This window comes from Callithrix jacchus, chromosome 10 (assembly GCF_049354715.1).
Source record: "Callithrix jacchus isolate 240 chromosome 10, calJac240_pri, whole genome shotgun sequence".
Classification (NCBI taxonomy): Eukaryota; Metazoa; Chordata; class Mammalia; order Primates; family Cebidae; genus Callithrix; species Callithrix jacchus.
Window position 1 is genome coordinate 127,943,997 of NC_133511.1, and position 19,209 is coordinate 127,963,205.

Here is a 19,209-nt window from a genome sequence, read left to right on the forward strand (position 1 = left end):
AACTCTCCCAGGAAGGTGTGCAGTGAGGGGGAAGGTGGGAGGGGGGTGCAGAACTCTCCCAGGGAATGTGTGCAGTGAGGGGGAAGGTGGGAGGGGTGTAGAACTCTCCCAGGAAGGTGTGCAGTGAGGGGGAAGGTGGGAGGGGTGTAGAACTCTCCCAGGAAGGTGTGCAGTGAGGGGGAAGGTGGGAGGGGTGTAGAACTCTCCCGGGAAGGTGTGCAGTGAGGGGGAAGGTGGGAGGGGTGTAGAACTCTCCCGGGAAGGTGTGCAGTGAGGGGGAAGGTGGGAGGGGTGTAGAACTCTCCCGGGAAGGTGTGCAGTGAGGAGGAAGGTGGGAGGGGTGTAGAACTCTCCCAGGAAGGTGTGCAGTGAGGGGGAAGGTGGGAGGGGTGTAGAACTCTCCGGGGAATGTGTGCAGTGAGGGGAAAGGTGGGAGGGGTGTAGAACTCTATCGGGGAGATGAGCAGTGAGGGGGAAGGTGGGAGGGGGGTGCAGAACTCTCCCAGGAAGGTGTGCAGTGAGGGGGAAGCTGGGATGGGTGTAGAACTCTCCCAGGAAGGTGTGCAGTGAGGGGGAAGCTGGGATGGGTGTAGAACTCTCCCAGGAAGGTGTGCAGTGAAGGGGAAGGTGGGAGGGGGGTGTAGAACTCTCCAGGGAATGTGTGCAGTGAGGGGGAAGGTGGGAGGGGGTGCAGAACTCTCCCTGGAAGGTGTGCAGTGAGGGGGAAGGTGGGAGGGGTGTAGCACTCTCCCAGGAAGGTGTGCAGTGAGGGGAAAGGTGGGAGGGGGGTGCAGAACTCTCCCGGGAAGGTGTGCAGTGAGGGGGAAAGTGGGGGGCACGTCAATACAAGGGTGCGTCTGGACACAGAAGTGGATGTCTCCATAAGCAAATGGGCATGGAGACAGAGAAGGTGTAGGCTAGAAGCAGAAACCTGGTGGCAGATGTGTCCATGGGCACACAGACAACTCTGCAGTAAGGATGTTAACCGGGGAACTCCAGGCCCCATGAGGCCCCTTCCTTCCAACAGCACCAACACTTTTTTCACTTAAATGTCATAGACACAATTATTGCATCCTCCAAATTGTAGTCACGAGTTTGTGTTCACGCTAAATTATCTTTTGAAATAAGGCGGTTTGGGTAGCCATCAATCTATCAACCACCACCATCATCACCATAAATGTAAGAACTACTAAGCTGTCTGCGTGAGGAAAATGGGGAGGGGCTGGGATGCTGGTGTCATGGGGCGGGGCTGGAGCCTGTCCCCAGACCAGCGGTGTCATCGGGGCGGGGCTGGAGTCTGTCCCCAGACCAGTGGTGTCATCGGGGTGGGGCTGGAGCCTGTCCCCAGACCAGCCTTCCCCTTGAAGAGCTGTGCCGCTAAGTAAGGGCCAGGGTAAGTAAGAGTATGCCCCTCAGTACCAAGGGCAGGGGTGCTTCTGCCTGGCCTGTGCCCTGCAGAGGTCCTCTTCCCCAATCAGAGGGTTATGGGCATGCATCCACAGGATGTGGGTTGGAAGCCTGGTTTCCCCATTCACTAACAGGGCAGCCTTTGACCACTCCTGGGTCTTCTGACCTATGTAATGGGAAAGCCAACCAAGCCACCCACCAGAGTTGGGGGAGGCGAAGGAAAGGGCGTGTGGATGCCAACTACATTCAGCAAGACCCACACCCACAATGCCCAATGCTCAGGGGGCCATCACCCCACGATGGCCCTGCGGGAGCTCCCGCAGAGCAGAGAGGTGCTCCACGAGACACCAGCAAGGGCACAGATGCAAACAGAAAACACCGTGTCTTCCTACCTTGGCTCGGGCTGGAACCAAAGAGAGGCAGGCTGTTTTCTATTTTATGTTATTTTTTATCTTCCAGACAAATTTGCCTAGCCTAGTCACCTCTGATATTTAAAACTGTCTTTACTCCTTCATCATCCAGGGCAGAAAAATGAACCCCAGGCTGCTCCCCTCCCTCTGGAGCTCCCAGAAAGCCTGGATGAGGTGAATGGCTGACAGATTAGACACAATTTGATGCTTACACTCAAAGCCCTAAGTAGGTGATTTCATAAAACAAGAGAGAATATTCTGATCACAGTGTATTTTATTTCAAGTGTGGAGGTGGTAAGGCCTGCCTAAAACTGATAAACACATGTAACAATCCATACACCTGGGTGCTTCTAGATTTAATAAGGAGAGGCTTGTTACAGAAATATCATTAACATCATCAATATCATCATCATCACCACCATCACTGACATCCACATCAGTCACCATCAGTATGACCATCATCACTGTCACCATCGCCATCATCACAACCACAATCACACCACCAGTATCACAGCACCAACACCACCACCATCACTCACCATCAGTATGACCACTGTCACTATCACCATCACCATTGCCACCACCACCACCATCACCATCACCAGCAACACCATCACCTGCATCACTCACCATCAATATGACCATCATCACTACCACTATCACCACCATCCTCACCATCACCACCACCACCACCACTGCCACTATCATCACCATCCCTATCATCCAATCACCATCATCATCACCACCATCATCACCATCACCTGCATCACTCACCATCAATATGACCATTGTCACTATCACCATCACCACCACCACTACCACCATCACTATCATCACCATCCCTATCATCCAATCACCATCATCATCACCATCACCAGCAACACCATCACCATCACCTGCATCACTCACCATCAATATGACCATTGTCACTATCACCATCACCACCACCACTACCACCATCACTATCATCACCATCATCACCACCATCACCACCACCACCACTGCCACTATCATCACCATCCATATCATCCAATCACTATCATCATCACCACCATCATCATCACCATCACCTGCATCACTCACCATCAATATGACCATCGTCACTACCACCATCACCACCATCCTCACCACCATCACCACTACCACCACCACCATCACTATCATCACCATCCATATCATCCAATCACCATCATCATCACCACCATCACCATCACCTGCATCACTCACCATCAATATGACCATCGTCACTATCACCATCACCACCACCACTACCACCATCACTATCATCACCATCATCACCACCATCACCACCACCACCACTGCCACTATCATCACCATCCATATCATCCAATCACTATCATCACCACCATCATCATCACCATCATCATCACCATCACCTGCATCACTCACCATCAATATGACCATCGTCACTACCACCATCACCACCATCCTCACCACCACCACCACTGCCACTATCATCACCATCCCTATTATCCAATCACTATCATCATTACCACCATCCTCACCACCATCATCATCACCATCATGGTGATGCTGCATGACTCACCATCAATATGACCATCATCAATGTCACCACTACCACCATCACTCACCATCTACATGACCATCACCACTATCACCATCCATATCACCATCACCAGCATCACTCACCATCAATATGACCATCATCACTACCACTATGACCACCATCCTCACCACCATCACCACCACCACCACCACTGCCACTATCATCACCATCCCTATCATCCAATCACTATCATCATCACCACCATCATCATCACCATCATCTGCATGACTCACCATCAATATGACCATCATCAATATCACCACTACCACCATCACTCACCATCTACATGACCATCATCACTATCACCATCCATATCACCATCACCAGCATCATTCACCATCAATATGGCCATCGTCACTACCACTATGACCACCATCCTCACCACCATCACCACCACCACTACCACTGTCACCACCATCACCATCCATATCACCATCACCAGCATCATTCACCATCAATATGGCCATCATCACTACCACTATGACCACCATCCTCACCACCATCACCACCACCACTACCACTGCCACTATCATCACCATCCCTATCATCCAATCACCATCATCCTCACCACCATCATCATCACCATCATGGTGATGCTGCATGACTCACCATCAATACGACCATCATCAATGTCACCACTACCACCATCACTCACCATCTACATGACCATCACCACTATCACCATCCATATCACCATCACCAGCAGCACTCACCATCAATATGACCATCATCACTACCACTATGACCACCATCCTCACCACCATCACCACCACCACTACCACTGTCACCACCATCACCATCCCTATCACCACCAGCAACATCACCACCATCACAATCATCACCACCGTCATCACCTGCCATCACTCACCATCAACATGATCACTGTCACTATCATCAGCAGCATTGCCATCATCATTAGTAATGTGACCTAATCTACAAGTAGAAAGAGGGAGGGGTGATGTACAAAAGTACTCTCCGTGGCACACTGAGTGACAGACACTCCTGGTATTTAGCACCCAGAAGCTGTGAACCTTAAATACCCAGCCATGCATGACACAGTCCGAGACAACAGAAGACTCCACTTTGACCACCCCCCCCCAGTGTCTGTAGCAGAAAAGCTCAAGGGCTATAAGACTCATCCAAGGAGACTGGAAGAATCTGAAAATCTAGGCAAGACAAATAGAATGCCTTTGTGTGGCAAGTTCCCCAGCTCCACAAGGGAACACCCCCACTGCCACCATGACTGTATTTGGTGACTACAGGCCACGTTCAGGGAGGAGACTTGTCAAGCCACCATTAGATGCCATAGTGACTTTGGCCATGCTCTGTGGAGGCAGAAAGGAAAGAGACCTTAGTGAGCATGGAGTCTGGTATGCCAGTGCTGTCTCACAGTAGAGCCAGCTGCTGCTCTGCAGATTTCTCAGCATCACTGGAATTCTGAGTTATGGGTTGGAAGCCTAGCATCTGTGCTATGCACAGGTTATTGGGGTAATTCCAATATGGAGGTTACAGCTCAGTTACAAACCTCATTTATTCTGGTACATTGCCATCACCATCACCATCATCACTATCAACCACCACCATCATCACAACCATCACTATCACCATGACCAACCTCACCACCACCATCAGTGCCATCACTATCAACCACCATCACCTTGATTACCATCATCACCATCACTGTGATTACCATCACCACCACTGTCACCACCATCTTCACCATCACCATCATCACCATCACCATAATTACCATCACCCCAACCACCATCGCCATGACCACCATGACCATCAGCACCATCACCTTGATTACCATCACTACCATCAGCACCATCACTGTCACCATGGCCACCATCAGCACCATCACCTTGATTACCATCACTACCATCAGCACCATCACCTTGATTACCATCACTACCATCAGCACCATCACCTTGATTGCCATCACTACCATCAGCACCATCACTGTCACCATGGCCACCATCAGCACCATCACCTTGATTACCATCACTACCATCAGCACCATCACCTTGATTACCATCACTACCATCAGCACCATCACCTTGATTACCATCACTACCATCAGCACCATCACTGTCACCATGGCCACCATCAGCACCATCACCTTGATTACCATCACTACCATCAGCACCATCACCTTGATTACCATCACTACCATCAGCACCATCACCTTGATTACCATCACTACCATCAGCACCATCACTGTCACCATGGCCACCATCAGCACCATCACCTTGATTACCATCACTACCATCAGCACCATCACCTTGATTACCATCACTACCATCAGCACCATCACCTTGATTACCATCACCATCACAACCATCAACCACCACCACAAGCACCATCATCACCACCATCAGCACCATCAGTCACCATGACCACCATCACCACCATCACAACCATCAACCACCATCATTGTCACCATGACCACCATCAGCACCATCACCATCACCAAGACCACCATCATCACCACCTTAATCAGTACCTCCATCACCACCACCACCATCACTGCCTTCATCATGAACACCTCCATCATTTTCACCACTACCCTCATCGTCACCACTATCATCAGCACCGTCACCATCATCACCACCATCATCACCACCTTCATCAGTACCTCCATCACCACCACCACCATCACTGCCTTCATCATTATCACCACCTCCCTCATCACCACCACTATCGTCAGCACCGTCACCATCACCACCTTCATCACCACCACCACCACTACTATCATCACAGCCACGATTTGCTGAGCATCCACTATGTGCCACGAATCCCATATTAGCATAGATTTGTGTTCTATTTTTAGCCTCTTAGCAACGCTGTGAATTCAGTAGAATCATCCCCACATTGCAGATGAGGCATTCAGGGCCCTGGAGAGGCGACAGGCTGTCCAGCACAGCACAGCAAGGCAATGGTTTAGCCGATGGAACCCAGACCTCCATGCTTCTTGCGTGACTGTGCCACTCCCCCAAGGCTGCCTCCCAACTCCCTTCCTTGAACCCTGTCCTGATTGTCCCACCCCTGGACAGCCTACTGTTCAACTCTACTCCCTGTACGCCCTGTGTGTGCCCTGTAAGGCACCCCTTCTGCTTACAGTTGCCAGAGTGGTTTCTGCTGCCTGCACAGTGCCTGCTCTCATGCAACCACACGCCTCACACATGTGTAGACGACGGGGAGTGAGTACAGCAAGGTGCCCGGCTGCTGACACAGGAAGGGGAGAAGCTTGGGTCAAGTACAACACGCAGTGCCTGTGGGACAGAGGTGAAGGTTCCACATTCCTCCCAGGCGCTGACTGAAGATGCAGACACGAAGCTGGGCCTCTCTTGGAGTCACACGAGGCGCGGTTTGGACCAGCTTCTTTAACTACATTAGTAAGACACTCCAAAGATTTTGGAAAGGGAACGAGGGAGGAGACTGAAGATACGCTGAACCCCAAGAAGAGTAAGAGGGATTCACGAAGCTGGATCCTAGACCACTCGCTGACATTCCGACTCGCACTGTAGCCAGAGGTCAAGGGGCAACCAAGCCCAGAGCCTGTGACCTGCCCACTGGTTCCTGGAGGTCATGCAAGGCCAGGAGTCAAAACCAGGGGAGCCAGCTAAGGTACTTCCACCCAGGCAGAAGACGGGGCACACACAGGCGGGAGTTGGACAGCTCTCCACACTGCCTCCAGAGGCCCCCAGGCTGCAGGAGAAGCCATCCAGCCCCGGGGAGGGGGATCCATCAATCAGACAGGTGGGGGAGAGGAGCAGATGCAGCCTTCTATTCCAAGGCTTAGCAAACGATGGCCTGCAAGCCAAATCGGCCCACTGCCGGTTTTGTAAATAAAGTTTTATTGGAACACAGCTACACTCTGATTTACATACTGTCTGTGGCTGCTTTTGCATTACGATGGCAGTTCAGTTGCTATGACAGAGTCCGTGTGATATGCAAAGCCTAAAATATTCACCAACCGGCTCTTTATAGCAAAAGCAGCTGGCTCCTGTGCTAACCTGAGGCCCAAGGTGGGGAGAGGATGTCCTGGAGCCCTGGTCAGCTTGGAACCCTTCTGGAGCCAGCAGCTGAAGTGTAGGGCACATAGGAGCACGGGGTGTGTGGAGTGATATTGAGTTGAGCTCAATACAGATCATCACGATGTGTTAGGCGTTTCTAATAGGAAAGAAACATCAACACTTTCAAATACCATCTTGTCCACAATTATTTCAAATGACAAAAAAATAGGCTTTTCTTGATTTTTCAAGATAAAATGTGCTTGCAATCTACGGGAAAATTAAGGGATGTTTTTCCCATCTAAAGCAGTAATTAGGAAGCAGATGTTGGTGCAGATGTGTTTCCCAGCCACAGCCAAGACTCATGATGTGTTTTCCTAATGCAGCGGAGACACGTATCTCCACACTCAGGCAGATATTTCAGCATCCACATGCTGTGGCATGCCTAGGGACACAGCTGCATACAAACCACATCAGTGTGCTTTCCTTGAGGGGGGAAGCCAGCAGCTCTGCCAAGCACTGCTCACAGCCCAGGTGAAACACTACCCAGCCCAGCCAGCCTGGCTGCTCCCTTGTGCCAGGTATGAAAGATGGCACCTATGCCTCTGACGGCATCCACATGTGCTTCCTCTCGGGTGGACCCAAGGGGAAGGGAGTTATCAGCAGAGAAAACAGGGAAGGTATAATAACTGCTTGGTCCTGGACATTTCACCCTGGCTATGTCTTGCAAAAGGCTGCAGAGTAAAATGTACAACTATGTGAGGGAGTCATTACCAGAAGGCTTGACTGAGGGGCAGGAAGTCTGAATTAGGTCTTGAAGGATGCACAGGAGTTTTCCAGGGCAAAGAATCAAAGAATATTTAACAGCTAGAAGCAAAGTGGGACTCCAGCAGAGGGGCTGGAGGCTTGGGCTGGAGAGTAGCCATGGAAGGGCTGGGGAATGGCTTGGGTAAAGGGTGAGGCTTGAGATTTCACCCTGGAGGCCACAGCAGGTCCACAGGATGGAAACCCTGCTTTGGGTCAGGAAGATAATGCTGACGGCCTGCGGGGGATGGACTCAGGCACAAAGAGCCCTGGCCCTCCAGCAGGGCTCCTCCTCTGAGATCTCCCTCTGTTCGTCCAGGAGGAAGAGCCACACCCTCCCACCCCACGCCACTCTGTCACTTAGTGAAGCACCCTATCTCGCCACCCTCCAGATCTGAAGTTCCCTGAAATCAGAGAAAGAGAAAAAAGAAGCAAAGGACAGAAATGTTCTTCAATAGTGATGTCCAGGAATTACGCTGACTTTGAGCACCCAGGAAACAGAGAAACAGCCCCTGTCCTCCTGAAGCAGTGCTTGCACCCCACCTATGCCCCACGAGCCCCGGGCCCCTTCTCACCAGCTCCACTCCACAGGCTGCCCCCACTGCCTAAACCCTCATGACTTCCCGCCTCCCGCGGAACCAGCAGCCCCCACACCCTGCTTCGCCTCTCGTGAGGCCACGGTGCACACACTAGATGGGGTGTCACTTGGCCTTGTCATTTAGAATTCAGCCTCACAGAGGGCAGGGCTCACGTCCTACAAGCCTTCAGTGCTTTCCAGACACATACATTTCCTGCTATTCTCGGCTCTTCCACTTGGTCTTACGGGGAAGAGTGCGAAGATTATTATTCGCTTTTTCACATCAAGGTTCCACTTGTGGGTGTTTTTCCCCGAAAGAAATGAAAACGGGGTCTTGAACAAATCTTTGAGGACCTATGTTCACAGCTGCATCATCCACAACACGCAAAAGGCGGACGCAAGCCGGGCCCGCTGCCAGATGCCCGTGCATACGGACCACACAGCTGAGTATCATTTAGCTTGAAAATATCGTTCGGCTTAAAAAGGAAACACAAAAAAATCCCGACACAGGCTACAGCATGGATGAACCTTGAAAACATCGCACTCCGGTGGCTCACGCCTGTAATCCCAGCACTTTGGGAGGCCGAGGCGGGTGGATCACGAGGTCAAGAGATCGAGACCATCCTGGTCAACATGGTGAAACCCTGCCTCTACTAAAATACAAAAATTAGCTGGCCGTGGTGGCGCGTGCCTGTAATCCCAGCTACTCAGGAGGCTGAGGCAGAAGAATTGCCTGAACCCAGGAGGTGGAGGTTGCAGTGAGCCAAGATGGCGCCATTGCACTCCAGCCTGGGTGACAAGAGCGAAACTCTGTCTCAAAAAAAAAAAAACAAAAACAAAAAAACATCGCGCTCAGTGAAACAAGCCAGACACGAAGGACTCACGCTTATTGCCTCCACTCACATGGAGTCCCTGTGACAGGAAAATCTACGGACACAGAGAGCAGAACGGAGTTGCCAGGGGCTGGGGAGCGGGGGTTATCATTTGTTGGGGACAGAATTTCAGGTTTGCAGGATTAAGAGAGTCTCGGAGATGAATCACATGGCGATTCCACAGCCATGTGAATGGGCTTAATGCTATGGAACAGCACACTTAAAAGTGGTTAAAATGGTGTATTTTGCCACTTACAGAAAAAGCACATTGGGGCGTATCTGTCCCATGCAGTGGTGGAAGGCTTACGTTATTTATGTATTCGTTTGTAAGAGTCTAGCTGTGTTGCCCAGGCTGGAGTACGTTGGCATGATCTGTAACCTGTGCCTCCCAGAGAGAGCACTGGGATTACAGGTGTGAGCCACTGCACCTGGCCAGGCTTGCTTTTTTAAATTATATTCTATTTTTTTGAGGGTCTCACTCTGTCACCCAGGCTGGAGAGCAGTGGCACAATCTCATCTCAGTGCAACCTCCACCTCCCAGGTCCAAGTGATTCTCCTGCCTCAGCCTCCTGAGTAGCTGGGATTACAGGCACCCACCACGCCCAGCTACTTTTTGTATTTTTAGTACAGATGGGTTTCACCATGTTGGTCAGGCTGGTCTCAAACTCCTGACCTCATGATCTGCCTGCCTCGGCCTCCCAAATTGCTGGGATTACAGGCATGAGCCACCAAGCCCAGCCCAGGCTTACTTTTTTAATTTTTATTTTGGAGACAAGGTTTCGATCTGTCACCCAGGCTGGAGTGCAGTGGCATGATCTCAGTTTCCTATAGCCTTAAAACCCCAGGCTCAAGTGATCCTCCCACGTCAGCCTCCCAAGTAGCTGGGACCACAAGCACATGCCACCATACCAGGCTAATTTTTTAATTTTTTGTAGAGATGGGGTCTCACCATGTTGCGCAGGCTAGTCTCAAAATGGACCAATCAATCCGTTCCCCTCGGTCACCCAAAGCACTGGGATTATAGGAGTGAGTCGTTGCACCTGGCCAGAAGGCTTGCTTTTGTCATGTGATGGGGCCACGCGTGCCTGGCGGGGGTACCAGAACTATCCTGGGGCTTTGTTCGCCACGTCCTTCCCCTTCTCATGACTCTGATCTGCCCGTCTCCACGTCCCACATAGAGGCCTGCAAACGGGGTAGATGGCCAACCCCAGAACTGAGCAGGATTTGCATCCCAGCTACGGAGGGTGGACAAGAGAGCCTGGCTCCTCACGCATCTGCTGGGGCACGGATGGCATCGAGGCACGGCCGTGACCAGACCTGAGCCTTGAGCCCAGTTCTGGCACCAGCTGTGTGAGCAGGCAGCTCGCCTCACCTTCCTGGGGCTCTACTTCCTCTCTTCTACAATAGGGTAACAGTTTCTACCCAGGCAGCGGAGGGGGATGACCTGAGATACCCCCTTCAAGGCCTTCCCGGTGCCCCCTGGGGTTAGGGCTGGCTGGGGTGCATGCTGCTGCAGCATGTGAAAAACGAACTTACCCATTTAAACCTAAAGAACTGACTCAGAGACCAGCGAAAACGAGGCTCCCCCCCTTTTTTTTTTTTTTGATACCTAGTCTCACTCTGCCGCCCAGGCTGGAGTGCAGTGGCGTGATCTTGGCTCACTGCAACCTCCCCCCCTCCCGGGTTTAAGCAATTTTCCTGCCTCAGCCTCCCAAGTAGCTGGGACTACAGCCACACGCCACCATGCCCGGATAATCTTTTGAATTTTTAGTAGAGACAGGGTTTCACTGTGTTAGCCAGGATGGTCTGGATCTCCTGACCTCGTGATTCACCTGCCTCGGCCTCCCAAAGTGCTGAGATTACAGGCGTGAGCCACCGCGCCCGGCCCTGAAAATGAGACTCTTAATGACGGTTTTGCAAGATCAGGTGTCTGATGGGCAGGCACAGCCAGCACAGTCTCAACAAGGAACTGATTCCCCAGGGTGCAGGTCCCTGCCCTGGATCCTCATAGGCTGAGCACTATGGGGTCACAGGTTATCCGGACGTTGCCTGTTGGTTGTTGAGTTGGGGCTTCAGGTGGTTTTTAAGGGGTCCTTTGCTGCATTTTGCTGCAGCCCACAATGCACTGCAATTTTAGTAGCTTCGCGGCTTTTTAAGTTCCTGACTTAGGATCCAACTATCTGGGCAGGCTGATAAGAACAGACAAATCGAGCAATTTTGCAGGCTAGTCAACCTTCACCTTAGACTGAACGTTTGTGGTTTGGGTGAGGGAAAGAAGGAGGCAGGGGCGGGCAAGCAGGCGCTGAGGCAGACGTCGGGTATGTAAGCAAGGGCTTCCTATATTTTCTTCTGTAGTTTGCTGACCCAAGCCGATTTAAGGCACTTTGTTTTGGAAATGGACCACGGTATTCATCATTTCCTGCCAGGATGCTCACCGCTCACCTGGTTGTAGAGGGCGCAGATGTGCAAGGCCGTGTTCCCGGAGGCATTCTGGGCGCTCATGTCTGCCCCGTAGAACAGCAGGTGCTCCAGGTGCTGCACGTGCCCGTACCTGCAGGCCTGAAACACAGAACCCAGGCTGTGAGTCGGGAACCCTCCACACAACAGCCACATGCACACACAAAGTACAGCGGCCCCTCGGCTGCTCTACCAGAACTCCAAGGCAGGGCAGGGCAGGGCCTCTGCGGACCCCAACCACCCACCCACCATCTGGGCAAGGGCTCCAAATATATCAGCCTTCCTGCCAGGTCCCTGGCTGTGGATCAGGGAGAAGGACATTCATGTTGGGACTGGGGACTGATGCTCAGCTGTGAGACAGGGGGTCTGGGAAGGGGCCACAAAATTCCTTCCAGCCCTATCTGGAGGCCTAGAGCCCAGAGGCACAGGACATCTTTCTCCCCACCTCAGCGCCCAGCTGCACAAGATGCAAACCAGAATGCTTAGCCCTGGCCTCAGTTACCCAAGCTCCTCCTTCCAGGGAGGCGGCATGAAATGGCCAGGAGAGGCCCTCTCAGCCTCTTCCCTCCGCCGCATCCACAGGAGTGAGTCCGGTCCTTCTCCGTGCGAGGGACAGCCCCGCGATTGCTTTAATGCAGTCCAGCTCCAAAGCAGGCCGCAGGCTGCAGGGGCACATCAGACCCACATACGATCAACTCCTCTCGGAGACCTTCTAGCGGGCAACACATGTGGTTTGTGAACCATCAGGGCTCAGGGGTCAGACAGACCCAGGCATGAACCATGTATCAGAACTTTCACGTTGGCACCTATGAGCAGCCTCATCTGTGGGCAGGAACAACCCTCAACCCTCACAGGGTTCAGATGAGAATCACGTGGGACAAAGAGCCCCACAGGGCGTCACAAGAGGCTGGGCGCTCAGTCAGCACTCAGTAAGCCGGCACAGCCCCTCCCCGCCCAAACCCACAGGGGCCATGGAGGTCCCTGCACAGGTGGTAAGGGCGTCCATCCAGCCACACACTGCTCCACATGAAGCCACAACCTTGGACTTGGAGAAATGTCAGTCCTGACCCAACACGTCTCACCCTCAAGGTCGGGAGGAAAAGAGGTAACCCCTGCCAAGGGCAGGCAGCTGAGGGGTGTTGAGAGCAGTGGGTGCCGTGGCAGCCCAGGAAGGGGTTCTCACGAATCCTGCTTTTCTGCTAAATGAGACAGATAGAGGTGAACTTCTCATGGTCCATGAGAATAAGCCACACCTCAGCGATTAATAATGAGGAAAGATGACAGGGGAGATACTGAAACTATTAATTGGATGAGCTGGTAACAAAAGAAACCTGGCCTGTAATCCCAGCACTTTGGGAGGCCGAGGCGGGTGGATCATGAGGTCAAGACATCGAGACCATCGTGATCAACACGGTGAAACCCCGTCTCTACTAAAAATACAAAAAATTAGCTGGGCACGGTGGCGCGTGCCTGTAATCCCAGCTACTCAGGAGGCTGAGGCAGGAGAATTGCCTGAACCCAGGAGTCGGAGGTTGCGGTGAGCCGAGATCGCGCCATTGCACTCCAGCCTGGGTAACAAGAGCGAAACTCTGTCTCAAAAAAAAAAAAAAAAGAAACCCAAGAAATATCCATTTACCATCACTGTGCCCCCCACAAATCTCATTAATTTATAAAGTAGACCCCTGCTGCAGATCTCCCTGCTGTCACCTGCCTGGCCCCCATGGCCCCTTCCTCTGAGAACTGCACCTGTGTCTGCCTTTGGGGAGCCACTCCAACTCCACCCTCAGAGGTCCATGGAAGGCCTCCCCACCCAACTCCTGCAGAGGCAGAAGACACAGGCAGGAGCAATCGGGTTCATCTGCCAGGCGCAGTGAGGGACGCCCGTGTGACCTCAGAGAAGATGCCAAGTCCCAAGCTAGAACATTTGTCAGAACTACTAGGAAAAATGCTTTCTTCCTTCCAGAGTGGAGAGCAGAAAAGTGAAGAGCCCTAGAGCTGCTGGCACCCTCAACACAGAAGGGAAGTGTGGCAGGTGCGGGGAGGGGAAGAAAGGAAAAAGGAAAGAAAGAGAGACAAAGAGAAGAGACGGGAAGAGTCATGCACATAGCCAAGCTGACACTGTACGAGCCCCTCCATGCTACAACTGACTCTGGAATTTCAGGGACTGAAAGATTAGGCAGAGTTCCCTCCCCTATACCCACTAGTTTGCATTGGGATTTGTGTTCCTTAAACGGAAGGATCCCTGGCTATTTGGAACTCCCCAAAGGACTTCTGGGAGGCAACACTTTGTTACAGCTTAATTTAATTGCTCTTTGGTCAATAGAGACAACTAATCTTAGCAGAAAAACACGGAACAATTAATCCACACTCATTATTCCCCTTGCCCCAGTTAATCTGAATTTATGAGCTTGTAAGCCCCATCAGTCAGATGGAGCCAGGGCACTCTTTCCTTGCAAGGGCAAAATAGGCTCCACGGAAAGAGAGAAAACGGAGCCGCTGACTCCAGGCGGGTATGTCGTAGAGGCATTCCCAAGAGCATTCTTCCATTTTCCGCTTCACCCGTGTCCGTGGCTTTATAACACACAAACCCAGGAAATACAGAAAAGTGTGAACAAAACCCAACAATCACCCAGAATCCCACAGTCTTAGCGCTAGCAGTGATTTTTTTTTTCAAGTGGCATTTCAGCTAGTGTCTTCTTTCTGTTCTAACCCCTGGTTGTGGAGGCACAGAGCTTGTGCCTGCTGAGGAAGATGCAGCTGCCATACAGATGAGTAAGGGGGATCCCAGCCAGGAGGCGGGCACACAGATCCACAGACGTGCACGGAGGGCACTGCACACACAAGGACGCTCTGGAAGGAGAACGGGAGCCCAGGTCTCGCTGTCAAAGAAGGAAGTTATGAATACAGTACAGGAGAAAACTAGAACATGCCTTGTGGCGTCGGCTTGGAATGGGAGTGTCATGAGAAACTCACAGTTCTTAATATAGAGACAAATAAAACTGAAAATGTACATGCCCACGTGTCTACCCATCCCTAACTCTGGCTACTGAGAGGATGCAGGACAGCAATAGCCCAGCAGCCATGAGCACCCCAAGCACCTGCACCTTGGCTCCTAAATACCACCCCACACTAAAAAGAACCAGGCTCCTTGGAGAAACGGCTGATTCTTGAGGCAGGAAAAAAGCTTAGGTGAGCTTGAAATACCTTGTTGTGCCGGAAATAAGGGAAATGGTAAAAAATCATTGGGGCTGTGTCCTGAGGACACAGGAGCCATCCTGAAGGGGCACCCACTGGCTAAAACTGGGACAATAATAACAGATTATGACCCCCTAGATAAACAGAACTCTGCAAGTCTGCCTTGTTGTAAATATACAAAAAAATAAACGAGAAGAGAAACCTTTTCTTCACAACAGAAACTCGACTAATGTAGAAGCAATGGTAGGATTTAGAAATCTCCATTTGGCAACTGTGATAGCAATCATTCTGGCGAGAAATGCCGATGGATGCCAAAACTCGCAGGTGAAAGGGGTATGAAGAAACGGATTTTTGCACAGTCTCAAAGATCACCACAAAAGATCTATGAATTACAAAGTGAGGCAGGAGGTGGGACCTGAGAACTAGCTAAAACAGGGCGGGGCAGAAGCAGCTTTCCCTAAGCCACACCCACCAACGTGCCACTGTTGCCATGGCAACGCCCAGAAGTTCCCGCCCCTTTCCCTAGCAATGACCTGATGACCCAGAAGTGACCACCCTTTTCCTAGAAATTTCCACAAAACCTGCCCCATAATTTGCATGTAATTAAAAGTGGGTATAAATGTGAGTGCAGCAGGGCCTCTGAGCTGCAGCTCTGGGCACGCTGCCTATGAGGCAGCCCCGCTCTGCTAGAAGCAGTACCTCTGCTGCTGCTGTTGACAGCGGCTTCAAACGGTTGCTATCCAATACGCCAGCCTGCCCTTGAATTCATTCCTGGGGGAAGCCTAGAACCCTCCCAGGCTAAGCCCCCATTTTGGGGCTTCCCTGCCCTGCATCAAAAGAGAAGAAACTGGCCAGACACGGTGGCTCACGCCTGTAATCCCAGTACTTTGGGAGACCGAGGTAGGCAGATCACAAGGTCGAGAGATCAAGGGCATCCTGGCTAACATGGTGAAACCCCATCTCTACTAAAAATACAAAAATTAGCCAGGCGTGGTGGCATGGTGGCATGTGCCTGTAGTCCCAGCTACTATGGAGGCTGAGGCAGGAGAATTGCTTGAACCCAGGTGGTGGAAGTCGCAGTGAGCCGAGATCTCACCGTTGCACTCCAGCATGGCGACAGAGTGAGACTCCATCTCAAAAAAAAAAAAAAAGAGGAGACACCCAGTAGACCCCACCCAAGCAGGTGGGCCACATGACCTCCATGAGTACCAGGTAAATGGTCCTCACGTGCCCCCATGAGGACATGTGCTGAGAGCACATCATCGTCCCTTAGACATTCCTGCCACATGCATATGCTGGACGCCGTCACGAGCAAACACCAAGCACACCCAGCAAAATGACCACCCCAAAATCTTCAAAACGGTCACGGCCATGAGAACCAAGGGAAGCCTGAGTTAGTCTCCCAGGCGGAAGGGCTCCATGCAGGGTCCCAGACTGCATCCTCATCTATCAGGGACATGACTGGGACATGGGCACAACCCAAATGTGCTCTCCGCATGAAGGGCCTATGGGAGGAGTTCCTTGCCCTACTCTTGCAAGCTGGAAATGGAAACAGTCATTTACAATTTTAAAACGAAGTAGTGACCGCTCTGCACGAAGAGACTGATAGCTACCAGAGTGTTCAGGGAAGAAACTGATCCTCCCCCACGGGAAGCAGCACTAACCCCCTTCTCTTATTTTTGAAGGGGTGCCTGGTCTCTGTTGAGAGACAGCAGGGAGGGTGACAGGAGGGTGGAGAGTAACGGGATGGAAGGCAGCACACGGCCCTTGACACCTGCACCCTGTACCCCCTCTCCCGAGGTGCTTTTTGGAAAATGCATGTGTGGGGCACTGCACCCACATCTGCTGCCTCTGAGTCTTCTGCTGAGGCCTGGGTGGGGGCACATGGAGATGGCTCCCCTTGAAACTCTGTGTTTAGAATCCCACCCAAACTTGAGCAACCACCAGACTCTGTATGAATTCGGAAAGAGGGTGCTCCTTCTTTCAAGCCCTTTACTGCCACCTGCTGGACACTGGTGATACAGCTACAGGACCTAAAACTTTGGCAAGAGGAACAGCGCCCCCTGGGTTGTGCAATGCTCAGAACAGCAACCAGAGCGCGGCGGGAAGTGGGGGGGGGGGGGGCAAAGGGGTCATTTCACTGCAGGGGAGCCGCAGAGATGAACCCCCTACCAATTCTGCTCAGCTCTGTGCCCCCCTAAAATCATTCCCAACCACACTTAGGCATTTCTCCTAAAGCACATGCCTTGCAGCAAGAGGTGGAGACACCACTGCTCACACAACAAAGAGTCACTGGGTCAGGAAGCGGGCTGCCCATCAGTGGAGGAGCAGTGTCTTGTCCAAACACAGGCAAAGCCCCCTCACATGGTCTGAGCCACCGGCTGCTCCGTGGCCCCGCATACCATGGTTTTCAAAGGCTGGCTGTGGTCTTCCCGCAGGCCCAGCAGTGAGGGCAGGCCAAGCACCCGAGTGAACCCAGGCACACAGGTGGCGGAGGGGCTGGGTTTGGGTTGGTGCTGCAGGCTGAACCACGGCCCTCCCTACAGCATTCAGGTGTTGAAATCCCAACCCCCAGGAACCATGGCCCTCCCTACAGCATTCAGGTGTTGAGATCCCAACCCCCAGGACCTCACCATGGGACTTATGTGAAGAGTGTCTTTCCCGAGGAAAGTTAAAACAAGGCCAAGCCGGACGCGGTGGCTCATGCCTGTAATAGCAGCACTTTGGGAGGCAGAGGCAGGTGGACCATGAGGTCAGGAGTTCAAGACCATCCAGGCCAACATGGTGAAACCCCACCTCTACTAAAACACGAAAACAAAAATTAGCTGGGCATGGTGACGGGCATCTGTAATCCCAGCTACTTGGGAGGCTGACGCAGGAGAATCGCTTGAACCCAGGAAGTGGAGGTTGCAATAAGCCGAGATTGCACCACTGCACTCCAGCCTGGCAACAGAGCAAGACTCCATCTCACAAAAGAAAAAAAAAGAAAAAAGGCCATTAGGAGGCCCCTATCCCCATCTGACTGGTGTACTTATATGAGAAAAGCTGAGGACACAGACACGCACAGGGCTGAGCCCGTGAGGACGCAGGGAAAAGGCGGCCTCGGCGAACCCAGAGAGGCCTCAGGAGGAACCGGCCATGCAGCACTCAGACTCCAGCCTCCAGAACTGTGAGGTGACGAATGTCTGTGTGAGGAACTTGTCACAACAGCCCTATGCAGAGAACACAATCACTCTGGGTCTACTGAAGTGTGCCGTCCAGCCTGAAACGACCACACACAGATGCCAGGCTACCATTCCGCAAGGAAAGGGGCCGGCATTCCCACATGTACCTGTACATGCCTGCACACACCTGCATATACCTGCACACACCCGCACACGCCTGCACACACCTGCATATACCCGCACACACCTGCATATACATGCACACGCCCGCACACACCCGCATATACATGCACACACCCGCACACGCCCGCACACACCCGCACATACATGCACACACCCGCACACGCCCGCACACGCCCGCACACGCCCGCATATGCCCGCACACGCCCGCACACGCCCGCATATGCCCGCACACGCCCGCACATGCCTGCACACACCCGCATATACCTGCACACACCCGCACACGCCTGCACACACCTCCATATACCTGCACACACCCACATATACCTGCACACACCCGCACACGCCTGCACACACCCAAACACGCCTGCACACACCCGCACACGCCTGCACACACCCACATATACCTGCACACACCCGCACACGCCTGCACATACCTGCATATACCTGCACACACCCGCATATACCTGCACACACCCGCACACGCCTGCACACACCTGCATATACCTGCACACGCCTGCATACACCTGCACACACCT

At 52.4% G+C, this 19,209-nt stretch overlaps 1 protein-coding gene across 23 annotated transcripts in view; it reads right to left on the bottom strand.

Moving 5' to 3' along the window:
* SHANK2 (SH3 and multiple ankyrin repeat domains 2) overlaps positions 1-19,209 on the bottom strand; it is a 720,394-nt gene that overhangs the window by 519,277 nt on the left and 181,908 nt on the right. For all 23 annotated transcript variants that reach the window (XM_078341738.1, XM_078341739.1, XM_078341735.1 and 20 more), the window contains one exon: positions 12,117-12,233. In XM_078341738.1, coding sequence (XP_078197864.1) covers positions 12,117-12,233 — 117 coding nt within the window. The remainder of the gene's footprint in view (positions 1-12,116; positions 12,234-19,209) is intronic.